Source organism: Capricornis sumatraensis, unplaced genomic scaffold (assembly GCF_032405125.1).
Source record: "Capricornis sumatraensis isolate serow.1 unplaced genomic scaffold, serow.2 scaffold15, whole genome shotgun sequence".
NCBI classification, from domain to species: Eukaryota; Metazoa; Chordata; class Mammalia; order Artiodactyla; family Bovidae; genus Capricornis; species Capricornis sumatraensis.
Genome location: NW_027184626.1, coordinates 1,252,210 through 1,279,501, shown reverse-complemented (window position 1 = coordinate 1,279,501; position 27,292 = coordinate 1,252,210). Strand labels below are relative to the sequence as shown.

Genomic DNA, 27,292 nt, shown 5'->3' with positions numbered 1-27,292 from the left:
GTCTGACTCTTTGGTACCCTATGAAATATACAGCCCATGGCATTCTCTAGGCCAGAATACTGGAGTGGGTAACCTTTCCCTTCTCTAGGGGATCTTTTCAACCCAGGTATTGAACCCAGGTCTCCCACATTGCAGGCGGATTCTTTACCAACTGAGCTATCAGGGAAGCCCAACTAAACATAGTCACTATGCTTAAACATAATGAGCATGTATATGTTTTATCTGAACAATCAAAGTGTGAAAGTGTTAGCTGCTCAGTCATGTCTGACGCTTTGCAACCCCATGGACTGTAGCTTCTGTCCATGGAATTCTCCAGGCAAGAATGCTGGTGCCATTTCCTTCTCAAGAGCATCTTTCCAAACCTGTGGGGCTGAACACAGGTTTCTGGCATTGCAAGCACATTTTTTACCATCTGAGCCACCAGGAAACCACCACTATGTAACAATATTACAAAATCCTAAGCATTTGAAAGACTGAGGATCTTAGTGAACTAAGGCAAATGTTACCAATGACTTCAATTTTGTCACCTGTGAAAGAATAATTTATATCCACCTTGTTCTTTAAATTTTGTCTTCTCCTTCAAAATTTATTAATTAACCCTCATGTAACTTCTAAATCATAAAAGTAATAAAATAACTATTTATATTATAGAATTGACTATACAAATTCAAATTAAAACATGAAAGTATAATATTTAGCACAAAATAGCAAATTTTTAATTTTTTTTGACGTTAATTTTTTTGATGTTTTGATTTTTTTGATGCTAATCTGAGCTGACCTTTAATTAACCTTCCTTTAAATATAAGTTTAGGTTGTTCTTTTGCTTGATAAGGTATAAAGCTAGTTAAAATAAAAACTCATTACTGATTTTGGGCATAAAATATATTATATATCTGCCTTAAGGGAACAATTACAAACCAGGATAGTTCTGAGTTACTTTTTGATCAGCATTTGAACATTTTGCCTGGGACGGGATTTATATTCCTATAAAACTATGTATTTCCTTTATTCCTCTGGAAATAACAAGGTACCATTCTCCACCCCCCCTTTTTATGTATGTTGATAGAATGATTTTCTAAGTCTTTAAAAAATTTATTTCTTAAAACAATAACAAGGGGAATTGTTTTTTGCTTGTTAAGACAAATAAAAATAAGCTTATGTGAGGCTCTAACACAAAAGTAAAATGCAGAATGTTTTTGAAAATAAATACATTTAATTTTGTTGTTTATTAAGGAAGAGGGCAGAAGATTTTCTTTTAAGGTCTCTGGCCATGTGATTATTAGAAATATTTCCTCCTAATATTTCCTTTACACTACTGTATCTTCAGTTCAGTTCAGTTCAGTCACTCAGTTGTGTCCGTCTCTTTGCGACCCCACAGACTGCAGCACGGCAGGCTTCCCTGTCCATCACCAAACCAGGAACTTACTCAAACTCATGTCCATTGAGTTGGTGATGCCATCCAACCATCTCATCCTCTGTCGTCCCCTTCTCCTCTCACCTTCAGCCTTTCCCAGCATCAGGGTCTTTTGCAATGAGTCAGTTCTTCCCATCAGGTGGCCAAAGAATTGGAGTTTCAGCTTCGGCATCAGACCTTCCAATGAATATTCAGGCCTGATTTCCTTGAGAATTGACTGCTTGGATCTCCTTGCAGTCCAAGGGACTCAGGAGTCTTCTCCAGCACCACAGTCCAAAAGCATCATTTCTTCAGCACTCAGCTTTCTTTATAGTCCAGCTCATACATCCATACATGACTACTGGAAAAACCATAGATTTGACTAGATGGACCTTTGCTAGCAAAGTAATGTCCCTGCTTTTTACTATGCTGTCTAGGTTGCTCATAGCTTTTCTTCCAAGGAGCAAGTATCTTTTAATTTTGTGGTTGCAGTCACCATCTGCAGTGATTTTGGAGCCCCCAAAAATAAAGTCTCAATGATCACTGTTTCCATTGTTTCCCCATCTATTTGCCATTAAGTGATGGGATCAGATGCCATGATCTTAGTTTCCTGAATGTTGAGCTTTAAGCCAATTTTTTTTACTCTCCTCTTTCACTTTCATCAAGAGGCTCTTTAGTTCTTCACTTTCTGCCTTAAGGGTGGTGTCATCTGCATATCTGAGGTTATTGATATTTCTCCCAGCAATCTTGATTCCAGCTTGTGCTTCATCCAGCCCAGCATTTCTCATGATGTACTCTGCACATAAGTTAAATAAGCAGGGTGACAATATACAGCATTCACATACTCCTTTCCTGATTTGGAAACAGTCTGTTGTTCCATGTCCAGTTCTAAATGTTGCTTCTTGACCTGCATACAGGTTTCTCAGGAGGCAGGTCAGGTGGTCTGATACTCCCATCTCTTTAAGAATTTTCCACAGTTTGTGGTGACCCACACAGCCAAAGGCTTTGATGTAGTCAATAAAGCAGAAGTAGATGTTTTTTTCTGGAACTCTCTTGCTTTTTCGATGATCCAAAGGATGTTGGCAATTTGATCTCCAGTTTCCTCTGCCTTTTCTAAATCTAGCTTGAACATCTGGAAGTTCCTGGTTCACATACTGTTGAAAACTTCAGTATCTTCAGGTACAGTGTAATGAGTAATTATATCTTCAGGTACAGTGTAATGAATCATCAAGTATCATTGTGAGCCATGGCATTCCACAATCAAAAGTGCTAAAGTGGTAATATGGGGATATTTGCCCTTTCTTTTTCCACAATATCTATTCCTACACATATTTCAAATAAAAAGCTGGGGTTTACCTTAGACCCTTTTGATTGATTAAAGCTCAACTTCAACATTGGTGCCAGCCTCAAACTCACCAATTAGGGATTTAAAATTTTTGTTAAAGAGCTCTTGCAGGGAAAGAGCAATTGGCCATGATGGCAGTAGTCAGGTTCTCTTGCCCCAGGACCTCTTGCTTTTGCCTCATGTTCCATAAATAATGACTTTCCATGGTTATGTAACATCTGAGATCATTTATAGCACTGTGCCTGCATGTCATGATGTTCTCATTTGGTCATGGGCCCCTTTTTTTCTGTAAAACTGTATAAGCTCCACCTGAAAAGCCCTTGCAGCTGTGTTATGGCTGTGTCTGCTGAGTCAGTCATCAGAGAATACAGCACGGCTGCATCATGGCTGCCGCACCAGCCATTAGAGAATAAACATGTCTACAGTTCCTATGGCTCCTTGAATCTTCTTCCAGCTTCCTTGTTTGCACCTTACCTACCCCAGGTTCAGTGAGCAGTGTGAATAGTGAGACACCTCCCTTGCTATCTGAAAGATTATTTGAATTCAGTTTGATAAACATTAATGATTGTTTATATATATATATATATATATATATATATATATATATATATATATATATATATATATATATATCACAAATTCTTACCATGGAAATATGAGGGTTTGGTAACACTAGGTAGTACACTAATTGCCAGATTGACATAGACTGAAGTTTTTCTATTTGCCGTTTTCAGCATCTACAGTTATATATTGTAGTTATTTAGGATGAAGTTAACACAAAAATTAAATGGAGTACTATCTCTCTGAAGATCTACTTAACCTTTGTCTGTCTTATTCAAGAAAAAAGTGCTTTGAAAAAAGTTAAAGTCATATAATTATTAAGTAAAATTAAAGATGAAGCATTTTCATCATCACTTTCACCAATTTTAGAAACTATTTTTCATAAATTTAGAGTGTGACCTTCTATAAATATCTGAGTTTGGTTCAAAGAATCATTTAAGATGCAAATAATAAAAAGTTTCTCCTTTGCATAGGTTTGGTTGTAAAGAATGAATATAGAGGCAGGAAAAGCAGAAAAGGAGAGAATTAGAGAACAAATGGAAGAAAAATCATACACAAAGGTGAGGAAAAACTTGTGGAAGGAAAATTAATATCATTTAGTTTAGCATAGTTATTATTTTTTTATTATTCCTTTCTTAAGCTTTAAAATAGTCAGGACCTTTTTCCTGAGGCACACAAGATATAGGATCACATGAGTGATTTTCGTGGTCTTATAAATTTCTGGGAAATTTGAATTCTCCAGCACACAACAAAATCACAACAGATATTCATTTTTTATATGACATTGGGGGTGGTAGCATATGGGCTATTTCACAGGAGAAAATTAAAACCTCCAGCAACCTTTCCCGAAATGGGGGTGATGGAACAGAAAAATCAAGAATACATATGGGGAAAAAATTAAAATACAATTCTTAAAATATATTAAAGAAGATAAAGTCTCATCATATAGAAGGTTCTGTAAGTGTATGTGTGTGTGTGTGTGTGTGTGTGTGTGCATGTGTGTGTGTGCATACATAATGAGGCTCATAAAGGACATATCTAAGAGGTGGTATTATTATAGATGCTTTTATAAAATGTGGTTTAGTAGTGGTTAAGAACAAAGATTCTATAATACGACTGACCTGGGTTCAAGTCCTGTCTTCTGGAAACCTGATTAAATTCTGTGACTCTGGGCTAAATTATACAACTCCTGGGGGTACTCTTTTCACTGTATTTAATATGAGTGGCTCTTGATAGTAGTGTGATGTGTCACTCATCTCATGACCTATCAGACAAGAATTTTATGAAGATTGTACAAGAAATGAGCATAAAGTACCTGGCTTGATACTCAGTAATTAGTAAATAATTGAATTGTTTATTTGTCTATTTTTCTTGCAGAACTAAAAAAAAAAAAATCCCACACATTGTTTTTGTAACAAGAATAAAAACAACAGAAGATACCTACAAAAATTGTTGGGCACAGAAGACTTTAATTTCACAATATATAGAGTATAGCAGGGAGGCATTTCTATTAGGAAAATTTAAAAATTTTCCAAAATGATATCTAACCATTCCCACATAGTTTTTCCCATTATTTTTATCAAAAAATGTAAGTGAGAATAAGGCTGATTGGGCCTATAAGCACTATCTGTGTGAAGTTTATTTTAAAGGTAGAATACAGTACATTGCTTATTTGTAATCATACAACAGGAGTGGATTTATGTAAATTAAACATTAATTAGATAAATATTTGAGTCACATCTACTGCATTATATTGAAATTATAATTAATTATACCTATAATTATTGCTTTACATTTGAAAAATAATAATTCTACCAATAACTGATCCTTTATATTTGAAAAGAAATGACATTTTGGAAGATGGAAGAATAAGGATAGCTACTCATTCTTTGATACCCTTCCCCTTGAGAGGTGAAGGTTACTTCTACTACCTCAAAACTGGGGTGAACTTAGTGACTTGCTTGACAAAAAGGAATGTAGGAGAAATAACTTTCTGAGACTTCTAAGTCCTTGAAGATTCTTCCCCAGCCTTTTAGAATATCCACTCTGAGAAAGCTGATTGCTGTGTAAGAAATACGACTACCTTGAGACCACTACACTGTGATGAAGCCCACAAAACCACATGGATAAACTGTATGTAGAAAGAAGGAAAGATGCCTAGAGAATCCAGGTATTTCAGCCATCCTAGCTGCAGGTATTAGTCACGAGCAAATGAGACATCTTAGTGGAGGTACTAGCTCCAGGAGACATGACATGAAGAAAACTGAGGAATCCAACCGACAGTCAGAAAGGAACAGATATATGGCTCCAGTAGAACAATTCCAGCCATCTCTAGCCAATCAAAGCATCCCAGGTGTGGCCCAGGTATCTTGAACAAACGTACCATTCTCCTTGTATCATGCTCAAATTCTTGATCCACAAATCATGAATATAATGGAAGGTGTTATGTAGCAACTGAAAACCAGAATAGGTTTTAAATCATACGCACTTTAGGTAGATTTGTTGCTAATCTATTCATCTTTTTGCCATTAATATCACACTTCTAAATCAATCATTTACTAAAACTGAGCTGATTTTATCATCATAAGAAGTTGCTACATGAGCAATTAAAGCATAAGCAGTGAACCTATGAAAAGATCCAAAATACTATTTTTTTTCAAAATATCAATTATTTCCATGTATTCTTACCAAAGCAAACTCATGAGATATCCTTCCATCCGGAGGCAGTTTTGCACCAAAACCTAAAGCTGGGAACATTTGATCACTGTCATAATCTTGAACGATTTCTCCCACTGCTTTCAGTGCCATACCATAGGCATTCAGTTGATAAGGATTCATGTAGTGGAGAGAAGTGGGCTGGGCAGGGTTGCCTGATGATAGAAAAAAAAATAAAACATGAGAGATTAAGCTAAAGGTATAATTTTTAGACATTTTTCTTGATATCTATTTCAGATTGAAATGTCAGTAATATGTTTTTCTGCCTACATTCACAATGTGTTAAATATTGGGTTGGCCAAAAAGTTCACTCAGGTTTTTGCATAACATTTTATGGAAAAATCCAAGCAGAACTTTGGTCAACCCAGTAGCTTCTTTTGGATGCACAATGACATAGAGATATTTATTAAATTAGATCAGACATGTAGAAAATTTCCCAAAGATATGCTGACTTTTCTCAAAAATTATTTCTCATTGTCAATGCCATAGGCAATTCTTGAGTTTTAGCCCCAGAGGCCTAAAAATAATTTTGTTGATCATATTTGATTGTAATCTTTATTTAAAACTAACAGACTATGTGCCTTTAGCTTGACTCCTTACGCCTATAATCAAAGGACCCGATTGATGTTAACAGGCTTCAACAATTATGAGCCTTCTTAAAGTTGTATCGCAAACATAAGTTGAATATGTGAGACCTATCCCAATTTAATTACTTGAAAAGAGAACATGGTGATTTTCAAATTTATGCTGAAAATCTGGATCTGAAAAATTATTCAGTTTCTAACTAGACATTAAGTTAGGGGTAAAAAGGCTGAAAGTCAAGTCTTTCCATCTGTAGGACAACTAACTGTAAAATTCCTGTTAGAAACCCTACTACAGTGTTTACTGAGAAGAAAAACTAAGATTATATGTGTGAAAGTGATTAAAAATTGTAAAGCACTGTAGAAATGTAAGAGAAGGAAATGGCAACCCATTCCAGGATTCTTGCCTGGAAAATTCCAAGGACAGAGGAGCCTGGTGGGTTATAGCACACCGGGTCTCAAAGAGTCAGATAGGACTTCGTGACTAAACAAATAGAAATGTAAAATTTAACTACTACTGTTATTATTGTCTGAGTCATCCACAAATATAGGATGTCTCACTTGAATAAAGATGAATTTGACAAAGAAAGCAATATATGCACCACGACTCAAACACACTGAGATTCAGATTCAGTTGTCCTAATTACCAGCACAAAGGCAGCCTGAAAGTCCCTTTAGTTTCTTAAGTGAAAATGGAAATTAAATGGGACTTGTAGCAGTTCATAAAGCTCACTTCTACATTAAAACATTGCCCAAAGAAGGAAACCTGCAAAGCAGAGTTCTTTTTTGTTAAGGAAAAAGTAATAACAAGCACTTGGGTTCTGGAGAGAAACAAAGTAAAGATCTCCCTTTAGTTTATAATGCATTTAACAATACCCAGACCATTTTTGGTTTAAAGATAATTCATCAAAAAAAAAAAATAAAGATAATTCATCGTGTAAATGCATATATATTTACAAGGGTTATCAGCATTCAAGGGTCACATGACAAAATTTTTTTTAAAAAGTGTCTTATGATCAAGATGGGCCCTAATGTTTCCTTCAGCTTGACTAACTTTAGAAAGGTTTCTCCTGACTATAGGCCCTTGACCTCTTATTTCTTGGAGTAGTTACTTTAGAAACCTTGGAATTGTGAATTTTTTTTGTTCCTTTGAAGTATAAATCTTCTACAATTCAGGAATGTCTTTCTCAGGGACCTGGGAGTCATTCCTTTGAAATGCAATAATCAAGAAAAATATCACCTCTGTTGCTTAGTCTCTATGGGAGAGTAGGAGCCTAACTTCAATAGCTGCTAATTAGAAAACACAGAAGGCTTCCCCATGGCTTAGTGGTAAGGAATCTGCCTGCAAAGCAAGAAACCAGGAGACTGGAGTTCGATCTCTGAATCCTTGGGTCAGAAAAATCCCCTGCAGGAGGAAATGGCAACCGATTCCAGAATTCTTGCCTTAAAGATTGGACATGGACAGAGAACCTGGCAGGCTACAGTCCAAACGGTTGCAAAGAGCTGGTTGCGACTGAGCACGCAGTAAACACAGATGGCCTAATCACACAGACTAATTTCACCTCCAGTATCTCTCAACACCTTCCCACTAGTTCACAACAGCACTTATAAACTCTTTCATCTTTTGTTTTGGAGGAGATGAGTTCAATTTCTTTCTTCCATTGCTGTAGCTTTGGTCTCTATTGCAAAAATCCTGAACAGTCTTCCTTGTCTGTTTAACCTACCTGGTGCAATTTTTGACAGCTCTTTCTAAAGCAGAGATTTTTGTTTCTTGTTCAAAGACCTACTGGAACCACAGATAAATAATGCCTCTACTTGCCTGAGGGATTATTTAACCCAACTCTCAAATATAAGAGTTGTTACCCAATGGTTGCAATACACAACTAATTCTATTTCTCTAAGAGAACCACAACTTAAAAGCACTACTAGTACCCCAGCATATCTAAACACTTTGGCCTATCATGCCTGCTGCTGCTGCTGCTAAGTCGCTTCAGTCATGTCCGATTCTGTGCGACCCCATAGACGGCAGCCCACCAGGCTCCTCTGTCCCTGGGATTCTCCAGGCAAGAATACTGGAGTGGGTTGCCATTTCCTTCTCCAATGCATGAAAGTGAAAAGTGTAAGCGAAGTCGCTCAGTCGTGCCTGACTCTTAGTGACCCCATGGACTGCAGCCTACCAGGCTCCTCCATCCATGGGATTTTCTAGACAAGAGTACTGGAGTGGGTTGCCATTGCCTTCTCTACCTATCATGCTTAGCAGAGACCAATTGTATCCATTCAAATATGTTCCCTATCTCTTTCTAGCGTCTTCACCCAGACCAAGCTCTTCACTATATCACTAATGCTATCTTTCTTTCCATCTCTACCACTCAGTTTGCCACCCAATCCTGAAATTCACTTTCTCCTCCTACAGTTTTTGTCTCACACGCATGAGACGACCTTCCTTATTTAGTCTAGCCTTCATTGTCTTTCCTCTTCTACTCTTATGCTTTTGTGTGCTGCACCACATAATTTGGCAACTTCTTGAAACTGGGACCATAGTTGCACCACCTCCATATCAGCAGCAATGCACATGGAAAAGTGAACTTGTAGTAAGTTAATAACATTGAGTTATCAGCTAATAACAATAATAATTATAATAGCATAGAACATAACATACATGCTATTATAACATGTATGAACTTACTTCATGTTTCACTTAGTCCCTTTTCAATAAGCTTATGACATTGGTTTTTCATATCAAATAACTTTCAGACTAAGTAACTTGCCTGAATTACACTGTAATAATTGGTCAAACTAGAATAAGAATCTAGGTACATTTCATCGCTCTTACTGTTAGTTATAACTCTTTGCTTGAAGATTTTGTAATATTTTAAACCTTGAATATTATCAAACATATATAATTTTGTTTTAGAGGTCACTATGCCTTCATAAAAAAATAACACTTGAATAAGCTCTTTTAACTGGAGAAGGAAATAGCAACCCACTTCAGTATTCTTGCCTGGAGAATCCTATGGACAGAGGAGCCTGGCAGGCTACTACTGTCCGTAGGGTGACAAGAGTCGGACATTACTTAGTGACTAAACAACCACCAAGCTCTTTTAAAAAATTTATTGAGATATAATTTACATAACTTACATTAACCCATTTAGAATGCACAATTCAATGATTTTAAGTATTTACAAATATGCACAAGCATCAACAGTCAATTTTAGAACATGTTCATCACCTCAAAAAAATGTACCTATTTACTATCATTCCCTTATTATTCTATCCAGCCCAGAATTAAACAATGACTACTTTCTGTCACTTTAATTTACCTATTCTGGACATTTTCTATGAATAGAATCACATGACATGTGGTCTTTTGTAACTAGGTTTCACTCAGCACAGTGATTTCAAGGTTCATCTGTGTTTAGCATGTTTTATTGCATCATATTTCATTCCTGTTTATTGCTGAATAGTATTCCATTGTATGAATGTACCACATTTTCAAACTTGTTTATCAGTTTGTGGACATTTGGGTTGTTTCCACATTTTGGCTATTATGTTGCTATAACCATTCATGTACAAATTTTTGTGTGGACATATGTTTTCATCTCACATGTATATATTATCCAAGAGTGGAATTGCTAGTTCATATGATAACTATGTATAACAACTTGTAGAACTGTCAGAGAGCTTTCCAACATGGCTGCACTATTTCACATTCTTATCAGCAGTATGTGAGGGTGGGTTCTGATTGCTTCACATATTTGCCAACACTTGCTGTTTTCTGACTTTGGGATTATAGTCATCCTAGTGGGTATGAAATATTAGGTTGGTCAGAAAGTTTCTTCAGTTTTTCTAAGTAAAAATAAAATACAGAGAGTAACATGGAAACTTATATTACCATATGTAAAATAGATAGCCAACGGGAATTTGCTGTATGGCTCAGGAAACTCAAACAGGGGTTCTGTATCAGCCTAAAGGGATGGGGAGGGAGATGGGAGAGAGGTTCAAAAGGGAGGGGATATAGGTGGCTCAGAGGTTAAAGCATCTGCCTCCAATGTGGGAGACCTGGGTTTGCTAACATGGCATATCTCCTAAGCCCTCATCCTATTTCAAGCTGTCACCATCTCTTTCCTAGGATTCTGTAATGACCTCCTAATTGGTCTCCCTGACTTCAGTCTTGCCCTCCCACAATCCATTGTTCATCCCATAGTCAAATGGTGAATTTCTAATGTAAATTAGACAAGGTCATAGCCTTGCTGAAAGAAAAAATAGAGAGAGATGTGGAATATATGTGTATAATTGTATGTATGTGAAAACGTTTCTCTCTCTCAAGTAGCATGGTTTCTTTCAGAGAGGAACTTCACCTGAAATGTGCAACTCTCTCCAATGTTAAGATCTGCAGTTGCAGCTGCGTACAGCTCTGTGTGCATGCAAATAAGGGTAGGAAGAAAATGAAAACCAATCATTTGGTTGCTCAACTGAAATTCTCTCTCTCCCTCTCTCACACACTCTCTCTAATCAGTGGCTTCCAAATCTTCAATCTTGCCCTGATCTGGCCCTACTGCCTTTCAGCGCCCAAGCCTCAGGTACTGCCTGCCCTCTCCTCCCTGCGCTCCAGCCATGCTCTATGCCATTTCATCCTCCAAACATGTTGAGCTTTCTCCAGCTGAGGGTTTCCTCTGCATGAGCAGTACCTTTCCATTCCTTATATTTCAGCTCAAAGGCACTTTGAAGAAGTGTTCCTAAAGTAGCATTTCCATACACATAAGATATTCTGTGTCATTTCTTCACCATGTGAACCTACGTTGTTTACTTGTTTAGTCTTTTATCGGCTTATTGTATTCCCTCCACTAGCATACAAAATCTTAGAAGGCATGTTCTGCATTGAATTCTAGTACTTAGAGTAGTGCTAGTTACAGAGCAGAGCTTCAATAAGCAAGAAAATTAAGGCATGTTTCAATATACATGTTATGTTCAAATGAAGGAGAATAGCACTTAAGCATTATTCTAGATTAATAAAATAACAAAAGCTCACTGTGCTCTGTACTTTTCACAACTGAAAATTATTTGCAGAACGTACAAAAATTCAGCTTACCAATTTGTTCATTATTCACAAATGTTGACTCTTCAAATAATTGCACTAATTCACAGGGATGAGAGAAAATTATTTATGCATGTGTGTGGTAAAACGTAACACTGATTTAGGATTTCCAGTCTCCCTACACTGATGTTCATAGACAGCAACAGAAAACAAAGTATTTTATATGACCTGTCAATATTCTTTACAGCATTTTTTTAGTGAACAATATCCGTATCAGTTAGATACAAAAGATTGTCAACCCAGAGTCTAGCTGAATATTTATTTGACTCCTGTTTCTGTGACAGAAATGTTTATTGAGAAATTTTCAAGGAAATACTATAGCACCGCTGGGTTAACAGATACCAACTGCAGCCAAGATCCAAAATTCTTAGGCTCATTTCAGATCTGCGGGACTCCTGAGAATTCTCTATATGCTTAAGCAAAACACTATGCTGCCTGGATATCTGCAACTATTCAAAAGCATACTTTCTGATTAAGGATGAGCTTTCCAATAGAAGCTGGACTTCACTTGGTTACGAAAGCAACTGCAATACACACTCCATGTAAACTATGCTGAAGGCTCAACCAACTTATTTCTGTCCTTCATCAGTTTATGATTTTCCTATAGGTACATTCTGGTTCCAAATAGGAAAAGGAGTAAGTACGTCAAGGCTGTAGATTGTCACCCTGCTTATTTAACTTCTATGCAGAGTGCATCATGAGAAACGCTGGGTTGGAAGAAGCACAAGCTGGAATCAAGATTGCTGGGAGAAATATCAATAACCTCAGATATGCAGATGACACTACCCTTATGGCAGAAAATGAAGAGGAACTAAAGAGCCTCTTGATGAAAATGAAAGAGGAGAGTGAAAAAGTTGGCTTAAAGCTCAACATTCAGAAAACGAAGATCATGGCATCTGGTCCCATCACTTCATGGGAAATAGATGGGGAAACAGTGGAAACAGTGTCAGATTTTATTTTGGGGGGCTCCAAAATCACTGCAGATGGTGACTGCAGCCATGAAATTAAAAGACGCTTACTCCTTGGAAGGAAAGCTATGACCAACCTAGATAGCATGTTAAAAAGCAGAGACATTACTTTGCCAACAAAGGTTCATCTAGTCAAGGCTATGGTATTTCCAGTGGTCATGTATGGATGTGAGAGTTGGACTGTAAAGAAGGCTGAGCGCCAAAGAATTGAACTGTGGTGTTGGAGAAGACTCTTGCGAGTCCCTTGGACTGCAAGGAGATCCAACCAGTCCATTCTGAAGGAGATCAGTCCTGGGTGTTCTTTGGAAGGAATGATGCTGAAGCTGAAAGTCCAGTACTTTGGCCACCTCATGTGAAGAGTTGACTCATTGGAAAAGACTCGGCTGCTGGGAGGGATTGGGAGCAGGAGGAAAAGGGGACGACAGAGGATGAGATGGCTGGATGACATCACCAACTCGATGGACATGAGTTTGAGTGAACTCCGGGAATCGGTGATGGACAGGGAGGCCTGACATGCTGCAATTCATGGGGTCACAGAGTCGGACACGACTGAGTGACTGAACTGAACTGAACATTCCTGAATACATTAAAATACTTGACCCCTTCAAGTCAAATAGGCAAAACACCTGTGTCTCTTGGTAACTATCCAGTCATACTTTCTCATTCCATTACTGTTGGATTAGGACAAGAAGGGTTACCATTTTTATAATGTCTTTGCCTCCCAACATTAAGAGGATCAGCAGCTGATTTCGAATGAACACTTACTAAATGCTAGTCACTCATCAATCTCTATTTCATTTAATATTCCCTCAAAACTTCTGAAAACAGCTACCAGTATTATCTCCGTGTTGTAGATGAGAAAAATGAGGCTCAGAGAAGTTAACTAGATTTCCAGGGTCATATGGTGAAGACTCAAGCCCAGTTATGTGAATCCTGTCCTGGGCTCCTGGCCAATCCATTCTCATATTTCCACTGATAGTATCCGTGGAGGTTTATCCCTGTCCCCCAGGAGAAGCTCCTTCTGTCACTAGTCTTCCCACTTCCTAGCTACTATACTCACAGAAGAGTCATACTCTAACTCGTGACATATTCAAAACTATAGAGACAAACACACTCATTTCCTTATTGTGTCCACTCACAGGGTACTTTCTCCCAGCTTCCCAATAAGCAGAAGACTAGGGAAACATCTGCTCTAAACTGCAGTTTCTCTCTTCCTTTCTTACTCTTCTTCAGGAGGTAGGAAGAGGTAGGAATGACAACCACTTTCCTAAACCCTGGAAAGGAAAAGTGACTCAGAAAGCAGCCACTCTGCACTTTCACCACTGCCTTTCCATCACTCGCATAAGACTGTGTTGTCTCCCAGGAAGCAGGGGCACAGAATGAGGCTTACGTGAGAACCGTCACAGTCTTTCCCAGTCGCACAGCTCAAGACAACTCCAAGGTCAATTTTCTTCCAGTATTAACCAAATAACTACTCGGAACAAGCAGAGGAGAGAGGAACAATCTATTTTCTTCCACGCGGATAAGCAAGCACGGAGGTTCATGACTGATTTAACATTTTGTATTTGGGTGCCCTCTCTCAGCATCAAGGTGATGAACAGACTGCAAATTTATGTGAGGACGTAAAGAGAGATGGCATTTTAAGGTGTGATGAGCAGAGAACCTTCAGCCTGTGACCAAAGTCATTTGTTAAATAAAATATTGACTATAATTCTTCACTAAAATAAGTAAAAATGCATTTGAAGAAAAAAGAAACCAAGCTTTGTCCAGCTTAAGCCATCCGGTTCCCCCATGTATATTCTCCCCACAAAGACATGTTTATCACAGGCTTGCACACAGTTTGGAAACATATTAAGAATTCTATTTGTTTCTCCTCTATTATCCTATTCCTTTTACATATACTTTTTTTTAGTCATACACTTTTAGAGTCTATAATTTGTGAACTCTCAAAAACACAAAGCCAATTCTAAGTAAACTTAGCTTGTTATAATTTCAAAGTTTCCAACAATATAAAGGCAAACCAATAACATAAAGTAAAACACTATAGGGAAGATTACCTAACAAATCCAATGGTTCAGGTAAATCAGGCTACTGTGAGTTTAGGCGGGCAGACATCCATCACACACCCATACACACATACATGCATGCATATGTCATACGTGTGTGCACATACATAGGTATCTTTTCTTAATGTCATGTTTATCTTTTCTTAATGTCATGTCATCTGCACACACACATATACATACATGCACGTGTCATATATGTGTATGACTATATATAAAGATATTTGCATATATTTTTTAATGTCATATCATCTATTGTACTATGTTTTAAGATGGCAATAAATTCAAGTTGGATGAAGAGGTTTTTCATAGAAGTCCCTGAGGACAGCTGATTATAGGTTTGACCTTTTGAGATTCTGTGTATTTCCCACTTAATCAGTGCTGGAATGAGCTTCTGCTAAGTGGGATCTATAGGATTCCTATGGGAAAAGTGAAGCCATTTAAAAAATAATGAGCCTCTTTTCCACCCCCTCTCCCTTTCCATTTTGAGCTCTATTAGGCCATGATGACAGTCTTCATCTGGGCTACACAAAAGCATAGCATAAGCATATACTGTTTGCAGTATACAGGGAAAGAGTGGGCTAGGAAAGGTTTGGGAAGCTCAGAATATAAATGACACTTTGCAACAGGATAAAAATAATGCTTTACTTGTCCTTTTATAGATAGCAAAAAAAAGTGTTTGGTTCCAAAGAAGTCCTATGGGGCTTTTAAGCTCCCAGTGTTTCAGATTTTGACAGTGTAATTGGTTCCCTGTTGCCTGGGCAAGCATGCAGAATTGGAACCATCTCCATTTTGTCTTGTTACAGTAAGACACGTGATAGTTTAGATACAATTTCACAACTACTCTAGCTTGGCCACCAGTTTATTTCTCAAAACCCATCACATGAGTGTGTGTGTAGATGTGCGTGTATGTGTGTGTGCATGGGTTACATGCCCCCATCCCTATCCCCTAATACCCCTAATGTCTTTCCCCAACCTTCTGTGAAACTGAACCGCATAACAGATGTAATTAGACCTTCAGGAATAGGACCGAACGGAGCAAGCGATGAGACTCCTTCTTGGGAAGCAATCAGCGCATTAGGTCCCCAGGACTGAAACCACTTTTAAGAAGGTTTGGGGCTTAGGGAATGTCAGTCTAGGCATCTACTGCTTCCCCAAGAGGATGCTGTACCCTGAATGCAAATCTTCATTTACCATTTCCAGAAAAGGGAGGAAAAGAATATTAGGTACTTTCTTACACACATAATGAAGTAAGCTGGAGTTGTGAATATGTTTCATCAGCAGTAAATCAAGTGTTCACATGTGCTCCGAAGTAAACATGCATATTTCTTCAGTATTTTAAAAGCATTCCTGATGTTTTCATCACCAACTGTTAAAAGAAGATAATGCCAAATTGTATTCAACAAAGTCAGCCTTTATGCTTTCAGGAGCAGGCTGAACTCCTACAAGGGTGGAAGATTTAGTCAAACAATATTCTTGAGACATACTTTTAAAGAGTCAGTTTCAATAACCACAGATGGGTCTATAGACTGAATACAACATATTTGGTATTATTATTCCATTCCATGTGCACTTTAGTAAACTCAGTGGCTCAGAGGTAAAGCATCTGCCTCTAATGCAGGAGACCTGGGTTTGATCCCTGTGTCAGGATGATCCCCTGGAGAAGGAAATGGCAACCCACTCCAGTATTATTGCCTGGAGAATCCCATGGACGGAGGAGCTTGGTGAGCTACCGTCCACAGGGTCGCAGAGTCGGACATAACTGAGCAATTTAACTTTCACTTTTTTTCTTATGAAGAAAAAATGTGCATTCTATTCACACCATATAATGTACCTTCGCAATGGCTCAAACTTTATCCTAAAGGATAAAGTTCTTCGTAACTGGTGATAAATCTTAAACTTTCTCATATAATATATATTCTGTAAAATGTACATTGACCAATAGAAAAAAACTGCAATTATAATATTTAAAACTTTTAATTAATGGATTGGGTTAGATCTGGATGTATTTTGGCTAGCTTTGTTGTTGAAAATTTCAAGACATACAGTTAAAACTATCAAGTTATTTGAACAACATGGATGAACCTTGTAAACATTACTCCCTCAAGCCAGGCATAAAGGACCACACAATATATGATTCCATGTATATGCAATTTCCAGTTTAGGAAAATCTACAGAGACAGAAGATAGGTTAATGGTTGCCTTGGTTATGAGAGGATTGAGGGGTGATGGCTATACAGAGTTTCTTTTTGTTGTAGTGAAAATCTTCCAGAATTGATTGTATTGATGGTTGTACAATCTGAATATAATAAAAAGCACTGAATTATACATTTTTAATTAGTGAATTATATAGTAAGTGAATTGTATTTTAATAAAACTGCTACCAAAAAGTTACTTGAGTGACTAAAAGGGTCCTGGAAGAAAAGAATTTAATATTATAATCCTTGGCTTAATTCTTTTAGTCCATATCTCTTCTTTTCCACTGAACTCATTCAAGTTATAATGCATTTTTTTCATTAGTGACATGAATTTAACTATGATACATTATCAGGACTGATTTTAAGTGTTTTTTCTTTTTGCTTTTATAAGTATGTAATACAGATCGTGTTACGCTACAGATTCTGGGAAGCCAATGCAAAATGTAGAGAATGAGAGAGGTGATGATCAAACAAAGATCCTGAGAAGAAAGCATGAAGTTTGCATAAAATGTTAAGAAAAAATCAAGATAATTTAGGAGGAATATTTAGGTCAGTTTGTTGGGAGCAGAAAAATTCCTGGATGGTGTACTATCTAAGCAAAATTCCAAAGGATAAAACATAAAACAGGCAAATAAAGATTAGCAAGAAAAGTATTCAGGCAATGGGATTAGCAGATAAGACTGAAGACAATACGGAGCCTGGTTTTGGTGGACCCCTGGGAAGTTCAGACTAACTCCAGCCAGAACGCAAAAAAGCAATCGGAAGAAAGAACTGAAAGATATAATCATTTATGGCTAAATGATTAAAGTTCTCTTAAGTTCTTTCTTATAAAGAATAGAGCTACCATATGACCCTGTAATCCCACTCCCGGGCATATGTACAGAGGAAAATATGGTCTGAAAGGATGCATGCACCCCAACATTAATTGCAGCACTGTTTACAATAGCCAAGACATGGAAGCAACACAAATGTCCATTGACAGAGGAGTGCGTAAATAAGATGAGGTACACAGGATCAGCCCTGGGGTTTCTCTGGAAGGGATGATGCTAAAGCTGGAACTCCAGTACCTTGGCCACCTCATGCGAAGAGTTCACTGGAAAAGACTCTGATGCTGGGAGGGATTAGGGGCAGGAGGAGAAGGGGACGACCGAGGATGAGATGGCTGGATGGCATCACTGACTCGATAGACGTAAGTCTGAGTGAACTCCAGGAGTTGGTGATAGATAGGGAGGCCTGGCGTGTTGCAATTCATGGGGTCGCAAAGAGTCGGACACAACTGAGAGACTGAACTGAACTGAACATATATACAGTGGAATCCTATTCGCCCATTAAAAAGAATAAAATAATGCCATTTTCTGCAACATGGATGGATTTATCAAATATGAATGGATCTAGAGATTGTCATACTGAGTGAAGTGAGTCGGACAGAGGAGAAATATCATATGACATCCCTTATATGTGGAATCTAAAAAAAAATATGATACAAATGAACTTATTTACAAAACAAAAACAGACTTACAGACTTAGAGAATGAATTTATGGTTGCCATGGTTTGCAGGGGGGGAAGAATAGGGGAAAGGAATAGTGCGGGAGTTTGGGATGGACACCTACACACTGCTGTATTTTAAATGGATAATCAACATGGTCCTACTGCACAGCACAGGAAACTCTGCTCAATGTTATGTGACCATCTGGATTCAAGGAGAATATGAGGGAGAATGGATACAGGTACATATATGGCTGAGTCCCTTTGCTGTCCACCTAAAACTATCACAACATTGTTAGCTGACTATGTTTCAATGTAAAACAAAAAGTTAGGAAAAGAAAAAGCAAGTTTGGAAATAGAAATCCAAAGAAGGGTTTGAAGCAGTATAATGACGATACATTTTGTATCCAAGAAAGCTCACTCTATCAATATTTTGAAGACTGTGTGATAGAAGGCCAACAAGAATAGCTGGGAAGTGACTGCAAATTCCAGGTAGAGATGATCTCTGCTAGAATATGGCAATAACATGGAAAAGCAAATAAAACTGAAAGCAGTTTAAAACACTGAATCCTTGCACTGAATGAATGAAGAATGGGTATGAAGAAAGAGGAAGATAAAAGAACAATCCCCATATATCTGGCTTATGTTTTTAGATTATCTTAAAAAACAGCCTGCTTTTTAAAGAACAGTGTTAGATCTACAGAAAAATTGAGGAGAAAGTCTCCATATGTCCAAGGTCTAAATGTCCTCTATTATAAATAAATTGTGTTAGCATGGTACATTTGTTAAATACCAATGAACAACACTGATACATTATTTCAGTACTTAAAGTACACGATTTACATTAAGATATACTCTTGTACAGTTCTATAGGTTTTGACAAATACATAATGTCGTTTATTCACTACTGTGGTTTCATTCCTAACGTTTCCACTACTGAACAAATCTCTCTGGCCTCTCCACTCTGTTCCACTGGCCTATTTGTCTGTTCCTTCATTAATACCATGCTGTATTGATTACTGTAGCTGCACAATAAGCCCTGAAGTTGGGTAATATCAGTCTTCTTACTTTGTTCTTTGTTGGCTCTGTGTTGGATATTCTGAGTCCTTTGGCTTTCCATAAACTTTAGTGTCATTTTGTTAATATCCACAAAATAACCTACTAAAATTTGGAGTGGGATTGTATTGAATCTATAGATCAAACTGGGAAGAACTGACATTTTAATAGTATTAGTTTTCCTAGTCATAAACACAGAATATCTCTCTATGTATTTAAATCTTCTTTGAGTTCTTTCTTTGGAGTTTTGTAGGTTTGTTTTTATGGATCCTATGCAGATTTTGTTAGCTTTATATTTATTAATTTTTGCTTTCAATGTAAATAAATTGCATTTTAAAATTTCAAACTCTAATCATTTATTGTTGCTATGAGCAACTGACCTTTCTATCCTAACCACGTATCATGCAAACTTGTTATAAATGCTTAGTAGTTCTGGAGGCTTTTTGTGTTGATTCTTTGGGAATTCTACATAGATAATCATGTCATTTGTGAAAAAAGACCATTTTATTTGTTCCTTTTCGATCTGTATGTGTTTATTTCCTTTTCTTATCTAATTGCATTAGCTAAGACTTCTAATAGGGTGCTGAATGGGAGAGTCAAGAAGGAACTTCCTTGCATCATTTTAGATCTTCAGGGGAAAGCATCTGGTTTTTCACCATTAAGTATGGTGTTAGATGCACGTTTTTTGTATGTTTTCTTTATTAAGTTGAGGAAACTCCCCTCTATTTAATGTTTTCTGAAACTTTATCGTTTACTGATGAGGCACATGATGTTTCCTATTTAACTTGTTGTTGTGATGAATTAAATTACTTATTTTTCAAATGTTGAGTTGGCCTGGCAAACTAAGAATAAATTCCTCTTGGTTATGGCATAAAATTATTTTTGCATATTACTGAATTTACATTCTTAATCTTTTGTTGAGGTGTTGAGGTTTTTGTATTCCTAAGCATGAAAGTTATTCGTCTGTACTTTTCCTTTCTTTCAATGTCTTTATCGGGTTTTGATACCCTCCCTTTTTAAGATAGACACAGTATAGCTGGAAACAGATGCAGAAAAGACGTATGTGTGTTTGCATGCAGCTTCTCAATGATGTTCTCTACTCTCTTTCCTTGCAGTTTGAACTGGCTGCAACTGAATTCTCTTTCCTAACTTTCCAGTCTCTCTTTGTCTGAAATTAGAAGGTTATAAAGTTAGACCTACTGAGACCTTAGTCTCACAAAATATGACACTAGTGACAGGGGAAATCTTCTAAAAGATTCCCTTTTCCTAAAACAAATGAGAAAAGACACATTTTTCCTATTCTAGTCCATCCACAGATATTCAGTATTATGCACACATTCTTTGCACAAACATATTTGGCTGTCTAAGTAATGGAACTGTTTCTGCTCACATGCCAATTTTTTTTTTGAGATTGACGAACTTACCAAGAAAACTCGATACTGCATATTTCCTGAATTCTTTTCTGTGACTCCTTTATTGCTAGCTAGAACGCTAACTCTACACTAGTTAAAGGTATAGAAAAATTATATTAAATCATTAAAAGACAAATAAAGTCCCCTGGCTGCCATCTTTGTCTTTATCTCTTTACTTTATATGTACATGAATAATTTCAGATGGCGGGAGAATTCTGGTTTCAAATTGCCTCAAAGTAGTCATCTTAGTTTAGTAGAATGTTGATGCTGAGGAACAGAAACTACAAAATAAGAAGTATACAATAAAGAATGTGACTAGGAATGAAACATAGTGGTTCCAAACTATATGCAGTAGGAAAACATAAGTGAATAACATTAGATCACCATTTGGTCAAGATCATCAAAGATTGCTGGAGAAATAGACAATTCAGAGCACAAGTTTTATATCTGGAAGCTCTTTTTAATCAGGTTTTAAGAAATAGTAGTTCAGTTCACCAGTTCAGTCACTCAGTCGTGTCCGACCCTTTGCGACCCCATGAACTGCAGGCAAGCCAGGCCAGCCTGTCCATCACCAACACCCAGAGTCCACCCAAACCCATGTCCATCGAGTCAGTGATGCCATCTAACCATCTCATCCTCTGTCGTCCCCTTCTCCTCCTGCCCTCAATTTTCCCAGCATCAGGGTCTTTCCAAATGAGTCAGCTCTTCACATCAGGTGGCCAAAGTATTGGAGTTTCAGCTTCAAAATAGTCCTTCCAATGAACATCCAGGACTGATCTCCTTTAAAATGGACTGGTTGGATCTCCTTGCAGTGCAAGGGACTCTCAAGAGTCTTCTCCAAAATGACAGTTCAAAAGCATCAATTCTTCTGGTGCTCAGCTTTCTTTATAGTCCAACTCTCACATCCTTGCATGACCACTGGAAAAACCATAACCTTGACTAGATGGACCTTTGTTGGCAAAGTAATGTCTCTGCTTTTGAATAAGCTGCTTAGGTTGGTCATAACTTTCCTTCCAAGGAGTAAGCATCTTTTAATTTCATGGCTGCAGTCACCATCTGCAGTGATTTTGGAGCCCAGAAAAATAAAGTCAGCCACTGTTTCCCCATCTATTTCCCATGAAGTGATGGGACACTCTCCTCTTTCACTTTCATCAAGAGGCTCTTTAGTTCTTCTTCACTTTCTGCCATAAGGGTGGTGTCATCTGCATATCTGAGGTTATTGATATTTCTTCCGGCAATCTTGATTCCAGCTTGTACTTCCTCCAGCCCAGTGTTTCTAATGATGTACTCTGCATAGAACTTAAATAAGCAGGGTGACAATATACATCCTTGACGGACTCCTTTTCCTATTTGGAACCAGTCTGTTGTTCGATGTCCAGTTCTAACTGTTGCTTCCTGACCTGCATATAGGTTTCTCAAGAGGCAGGTCAGGTGTGGCATGCCCATCTCTTTCAGAATTTTCCACAGTTTACTGTGGAAACAGCAGAGTCCCACAGAAATAAATCAAATCCAACACACACACAAATAAATCATAACTCATAAAACTTGCATAATAATGAAAAGAAAATAACATTCACTGGAAATAAAACAGAAAAGAGTCAAACAAACCTTTTATCAAAACAGATGATTAGTACTAACATCTCAACTTAAATCACATGAAAACTTAACAATGATGTTTCTTTTATGCCCATTATGTACACTCTTATTGTATTTGGCTATTGTTCGTGTAGTCTGGAAAGATTTCAATCAAGACCAATTGTTACAGCCTTCAAAATGTGAAGAGGTGAATAGAGTAAGAACAGAAATAATCTCAGTGCTTTTCCCAGAGAGTCTTAAGAGTAGAAGAGACCATCAAGAGGTTTAGGAAGCCTAGACAAATAGAAGTGGGACAATAATAGCTCTGTGTATTATCTATTACATTTTCTTTTATTTATTTTTTTTAATTTTAAAATCTTTAATTCTTACATGTGTTCCCAAACATGAACCCCCCTCCCCTCCCTCCCCATAACATCTCAGTGGGTCATCCCCATGCACCAACCCCAAGCAAGCTGTATCCTGCGTCAGACATGGACTGGCGATTCAATTCTTACACGATAGTATACATGATAGAATGCCATTCTCCAAAATCATCCCACCCTCTCCCTCTCCCTCTGAGTCCAAAAGTCCGTTATACACAGCTGTGTCTTTTTTCCTGTCTTGCATACAGGGTCGTCATTGCCATCTTTCTAAATTCCATACATTTTCTTTTAAAGGATTTCCCCCCTTTTTTATCTCTCTCATTTTTAATAACCTCTTAGGATTTCATCAGTTAAAATCCATTTATTTTTCTTTTCACATACATTGGCACATAGTTTATTGTTCCAGTACTGATTCATAATCTCAGACTGCTACGACTGAGGATGTTAACAAATATAGTAAAACAGCCTCTCTTGTTTCTAAAAGTATATGAAAATTTCCTTTTATATGAACTTGAGAAAAACAATACTGTCTGTTAATAACCTGTCATACTGATTTCTTCCAAGAAATATAAAACATGTGCTCCAACTTCCAAAGCCACAGTATCAACTGAGGCGAATCCAAGCAATCCAGTTCAGGGACTGAGACAATGGTCCAGGTGCCAGTTCCAGCTTGGACTAGAGGAATGCTTTTGTCCAGCGTGCACATGGAGTCAAGGTCCCTCCACTGTGTATCATGTGAGTTTGACACTGAAAGGGTGGTTATGAAAAGATATGGTTGGGGGAGATCCCATGTATTTACTCCAACTTGAAAATACCAGTCTTCTCACTAAAGTTCATCTAACCAGATTATTTAGATGATAGCATAAATTCTTTGACAAGTCACTTCTTCTGGTCTAGCTTTATCTATGTAGATAGGAAAATAAATACCTTTACAGTTTAAGTCTCTATTATGCTAGAAAATAGTTAAATATCAGAGCTCCTTACCAGAACTCTCAACTAGACAGAGCCATTCACAGAATACAGTCTATGTGCTAAACTGAAATGAAATTCTGGTGAGACATTCATGGTCTTCTCTCAGCAAGGGACCAAGGAAATTCAGAAAAAAAGAGTCATTAAGAATACTTTCTCATCGAGTTGTGTTACCTAGAGTCATGATATAAATTCCAAATTCATGGCATATTATTTAGAGGGTCTTGATACTATTCTCTTTGTATGTCAGATATACATATTTTTTAACCAGAGATTTAGGAAATATATTTGATTTGTAAAATATTTTTGATTTCTGCTTCCCTCTTAAAATGCCAAAGAGAAACATTTGCCCTCTTAGAACAAAAAGTTTAATAATCTGAAAAATTATAACTCCTACTGAAACCATGAGAAAACTGGGGTTGTAAGGCAACCAAACAAGCGAAACTCAAGGGAAGACAGGAGTCTGCATGGTAAGATGAGAAGTGGGTAACTGTTTGGCTGGGATGGATGTCAGATATTGGATCCCACAGGAGGTACTGCCAGAGGAGATATGAGCAGGAAGAGAGACCCTCTCTAAGAGACAAGGGAAAACCTAAAGTTGAGGGGGAAACATTGAAAACAAAACTTCTGACAAACCAGCCCACATCTTACATGTAACACTTTACTACAGTAATTTTAAAACTAGGATGTACTACGATAACTATAACAACAAAATCCAAAACTAACTCAACTCCTGACAAGATTAACTAAATGTATATAATGAAGGTCTGACCAAAAAAAAAAAAAAGACATGCCATTAGTATGAGGTAATACTAATTACCTCAGTCTCTACTGTCTTACAACAAATGTTCACCAAATATAAGATATGCAAAGAAGTCAGACCAATCAAAAACAACATCATGTCAAGCGATAAAGGATTACACACACTAGACTCAGAGATATGATCCCAATATTTGAGTATCAGACAAAGAATTAAAAATAGCAATGATTAATATGTTAAAAGATCTAGCTGAAAAATGGGCAACATACATGAACAAGTGGAGAATTTCAGCAGAAAGATGAAATATATGAGAGAATGAAAGACAAATAATCCAAAAGAAACATATACTAACAAAGATGAAGAATCACATCAATAGACTCATCAGTAGGTTTCACAAAGCTAAGGAAATAATTACCTCCAAGATACATCAATAGAAATTATCCACACAGAAACAAAGAATAAAACATTAGAAAAAAAAAGAGCATTCAAGAGCTGTGGGAAATACCAAAATTGTAAAAGAAAACAGAGATAATGGAGAAGAAAGACTTGAAGGGATAATAGTATAATTGAGAATTTTCCAAAATTATCAAGATAATAACCATAATTCCCAGATCTCAGAAAACACCAAGGAAAATAATTACCAATGTACAAACACTCACACACACATGCCCCATTATAATATCAGACAAAGTAGACTTAAGAACAAGAAATATTACATTATGATAAAAAGTTCAACTCACCAAGAAGAAAGCGCACAGTTCTAAATGTATAAACACCTAATACCAGAACTTTAAAATGCAGAGAAAAAAATTTCTAAATTATAAAAAGGGAAGAGAAAGCCACAATTATTGTTAAAGACTTCAACACTCTTCTTAGTAATCAATGAAACAAATACACAGAAAATCAACAAGGATGCAGAGGATCTGAATAATATATCACCAATTTGGCTTAAATGCATTTATACAAAACTTCACATAACAATAGTATATAACACACATTCTTTTCCAGTGGACATTCACCAAGAGACCATATTCTAGACCATAAAATACACCTCAGTGAACGTAACATAACTGACACCATACAAAGTTTATATTGTGATTCATTCACCAATGAATGTCTATTTGGCTATCTGCTAGGTCTCTGATAGTACCTTGATGATGATACTAATATTCAGTTCAGTTCAGTCTCTCAGTCATGTCTGACTCTGCGACCCCATGAATTGCAGCATGCCAGGCCTCCCTGTCCATTACCAGCTCCCGGAGTTCACTCAAACTCATGTCCGTTGAGTCGGTGATGCCATCCAGCCATCTCATCCTCTGTCATCCCCTTCTCCTCTTGCCCCCAATCCCTCCCAGTATCAGAGACTTTTCCAGTGAGTCAACTCTTCGCATGAGGTAGCCAAAGTGTTGGAGTTTCAGCTTTAGCATCAGTCCTTCCGATGAACACCCAGGACTGATTTCCTTTAGAATGGACTGGTTGGATCTCCTTGCAGACCAAGGGACTCTCAAGAGTCTTCTCCAACACCACAATTCAAAAGCATCAATTCTTCGGCGCTCAGCCTTCTTCACAGTCCAACTCTCACATCCATAAATGACCACTGCAAGAACCATAACCTTGACTAGATGGACCTTTGTTGGCAAAGTTATGTCTCTGCTTTTTAATATGCTATCTAGGTTGGTTATAACTCTCCTTCCAAGGAGTAAGCATCTTTTAATTTCATGGCTGCAATCACCATTTGCAGCGATTTTGGAGCCCAAAATAATGAGGTCTGACACTGTTTCCACTGTTGCCCCATCTATTTCCCATGAAGTGATGGACCAGATGCCATGATCTTCGTTTTCTGCATGTTGAGCTTTAACCCAACATTTTCAGTCTCCTCCTTCACTTTCATCAAGAGGCTTTTTAGTTCCTCTTCACTTTCTGCCATAAGAGTGGTGTCATCTGCATATCTGAGATTATTGATATTTCTCCTGGCAATCTTGATTCCAGCTTGTGCTTCTTCCAGCCCAGTGTTTCTCATGATGTACTCTGCATAGAAGTTAAATAAGCAGGGTGACAATATACAGCCTTGATGTACTCCTTTTCCTATTTGGAACCAGTCTGTTGTTCCATGTCCAGTTCTAACTGTTGCTTCCTGACCTGCATATAGGTTTCTCACGAGGCAGGTCAGGTGGTCTGTTATTTCCATTTCTTTTAGAATTTTCCACAGTTTACTGTGATCCACACAGTCAAGGCTTTGGCATAGTCAATAAAGCAGAAATAGTTATTTTTCTGGAACTCTCTTGCTTTTTCCCTGAGCCAGCAGATGGTGGCCATTTGATCTCTGGTTCCTCTGCCTTTTCTAAAACCAGCTTGAACATCTGGAAGTACACAGTTCACGTATTGCAGAAGCCTGGCTTGGAGAAAATTGAGCATTACTTTACTAGCGCGAGTGCAATTGTGCAGTAGTTTGAGTATTCTTTGGCATTGCCTTTCTTTGGGATTGGAATGAAAACTGACCGTTTCCAGTCCTGTGGCCACTGCTGAGATTTCCAAATTTGCTGGCATATGGAGTGAAGCACTTCCACAGCATCATTTTTCAGGATTTGAAATAGCTCAACTGGAATTCCATCACCTCCACTAGCTTTGTTCATAGTGATGCTTTCTAAGGTCCACTTGACTTCACATTCCAGGATGTCTGGCTCTAGGTGAGTGATCACACCATCGCGATTATCTGGGTCATGAAGATCTTT

The 27,292-nt window shown here is 37.5% G+C and overlaps 1 protein-coding gene across 1 annotated transcript in view; it reads right to left on the bottom strand.

Moving 5' to 3' along the window:
- LOC138072395 (copine-8-like) overlaps window positions 1-6,170 on the bottom strand; it is a 28,316-nt gene extending 22,146 nt beyond the window's left edge. The window contains exon 1 of the mRNA XM_068963502.1: window positions 5,988-6,170. Coding sequence (XP_068819603.1) covers window positions 5,988-6,137 — 150 coding nt within the window. The 5' untranslated portion in view covers window positions 6,138-6,170. The remainder of the gene's footprint in view (window positions 1-5,987) is intronic.
- Window positions 6,171-27,292: the final 21,122 nt, after the last annotated feature.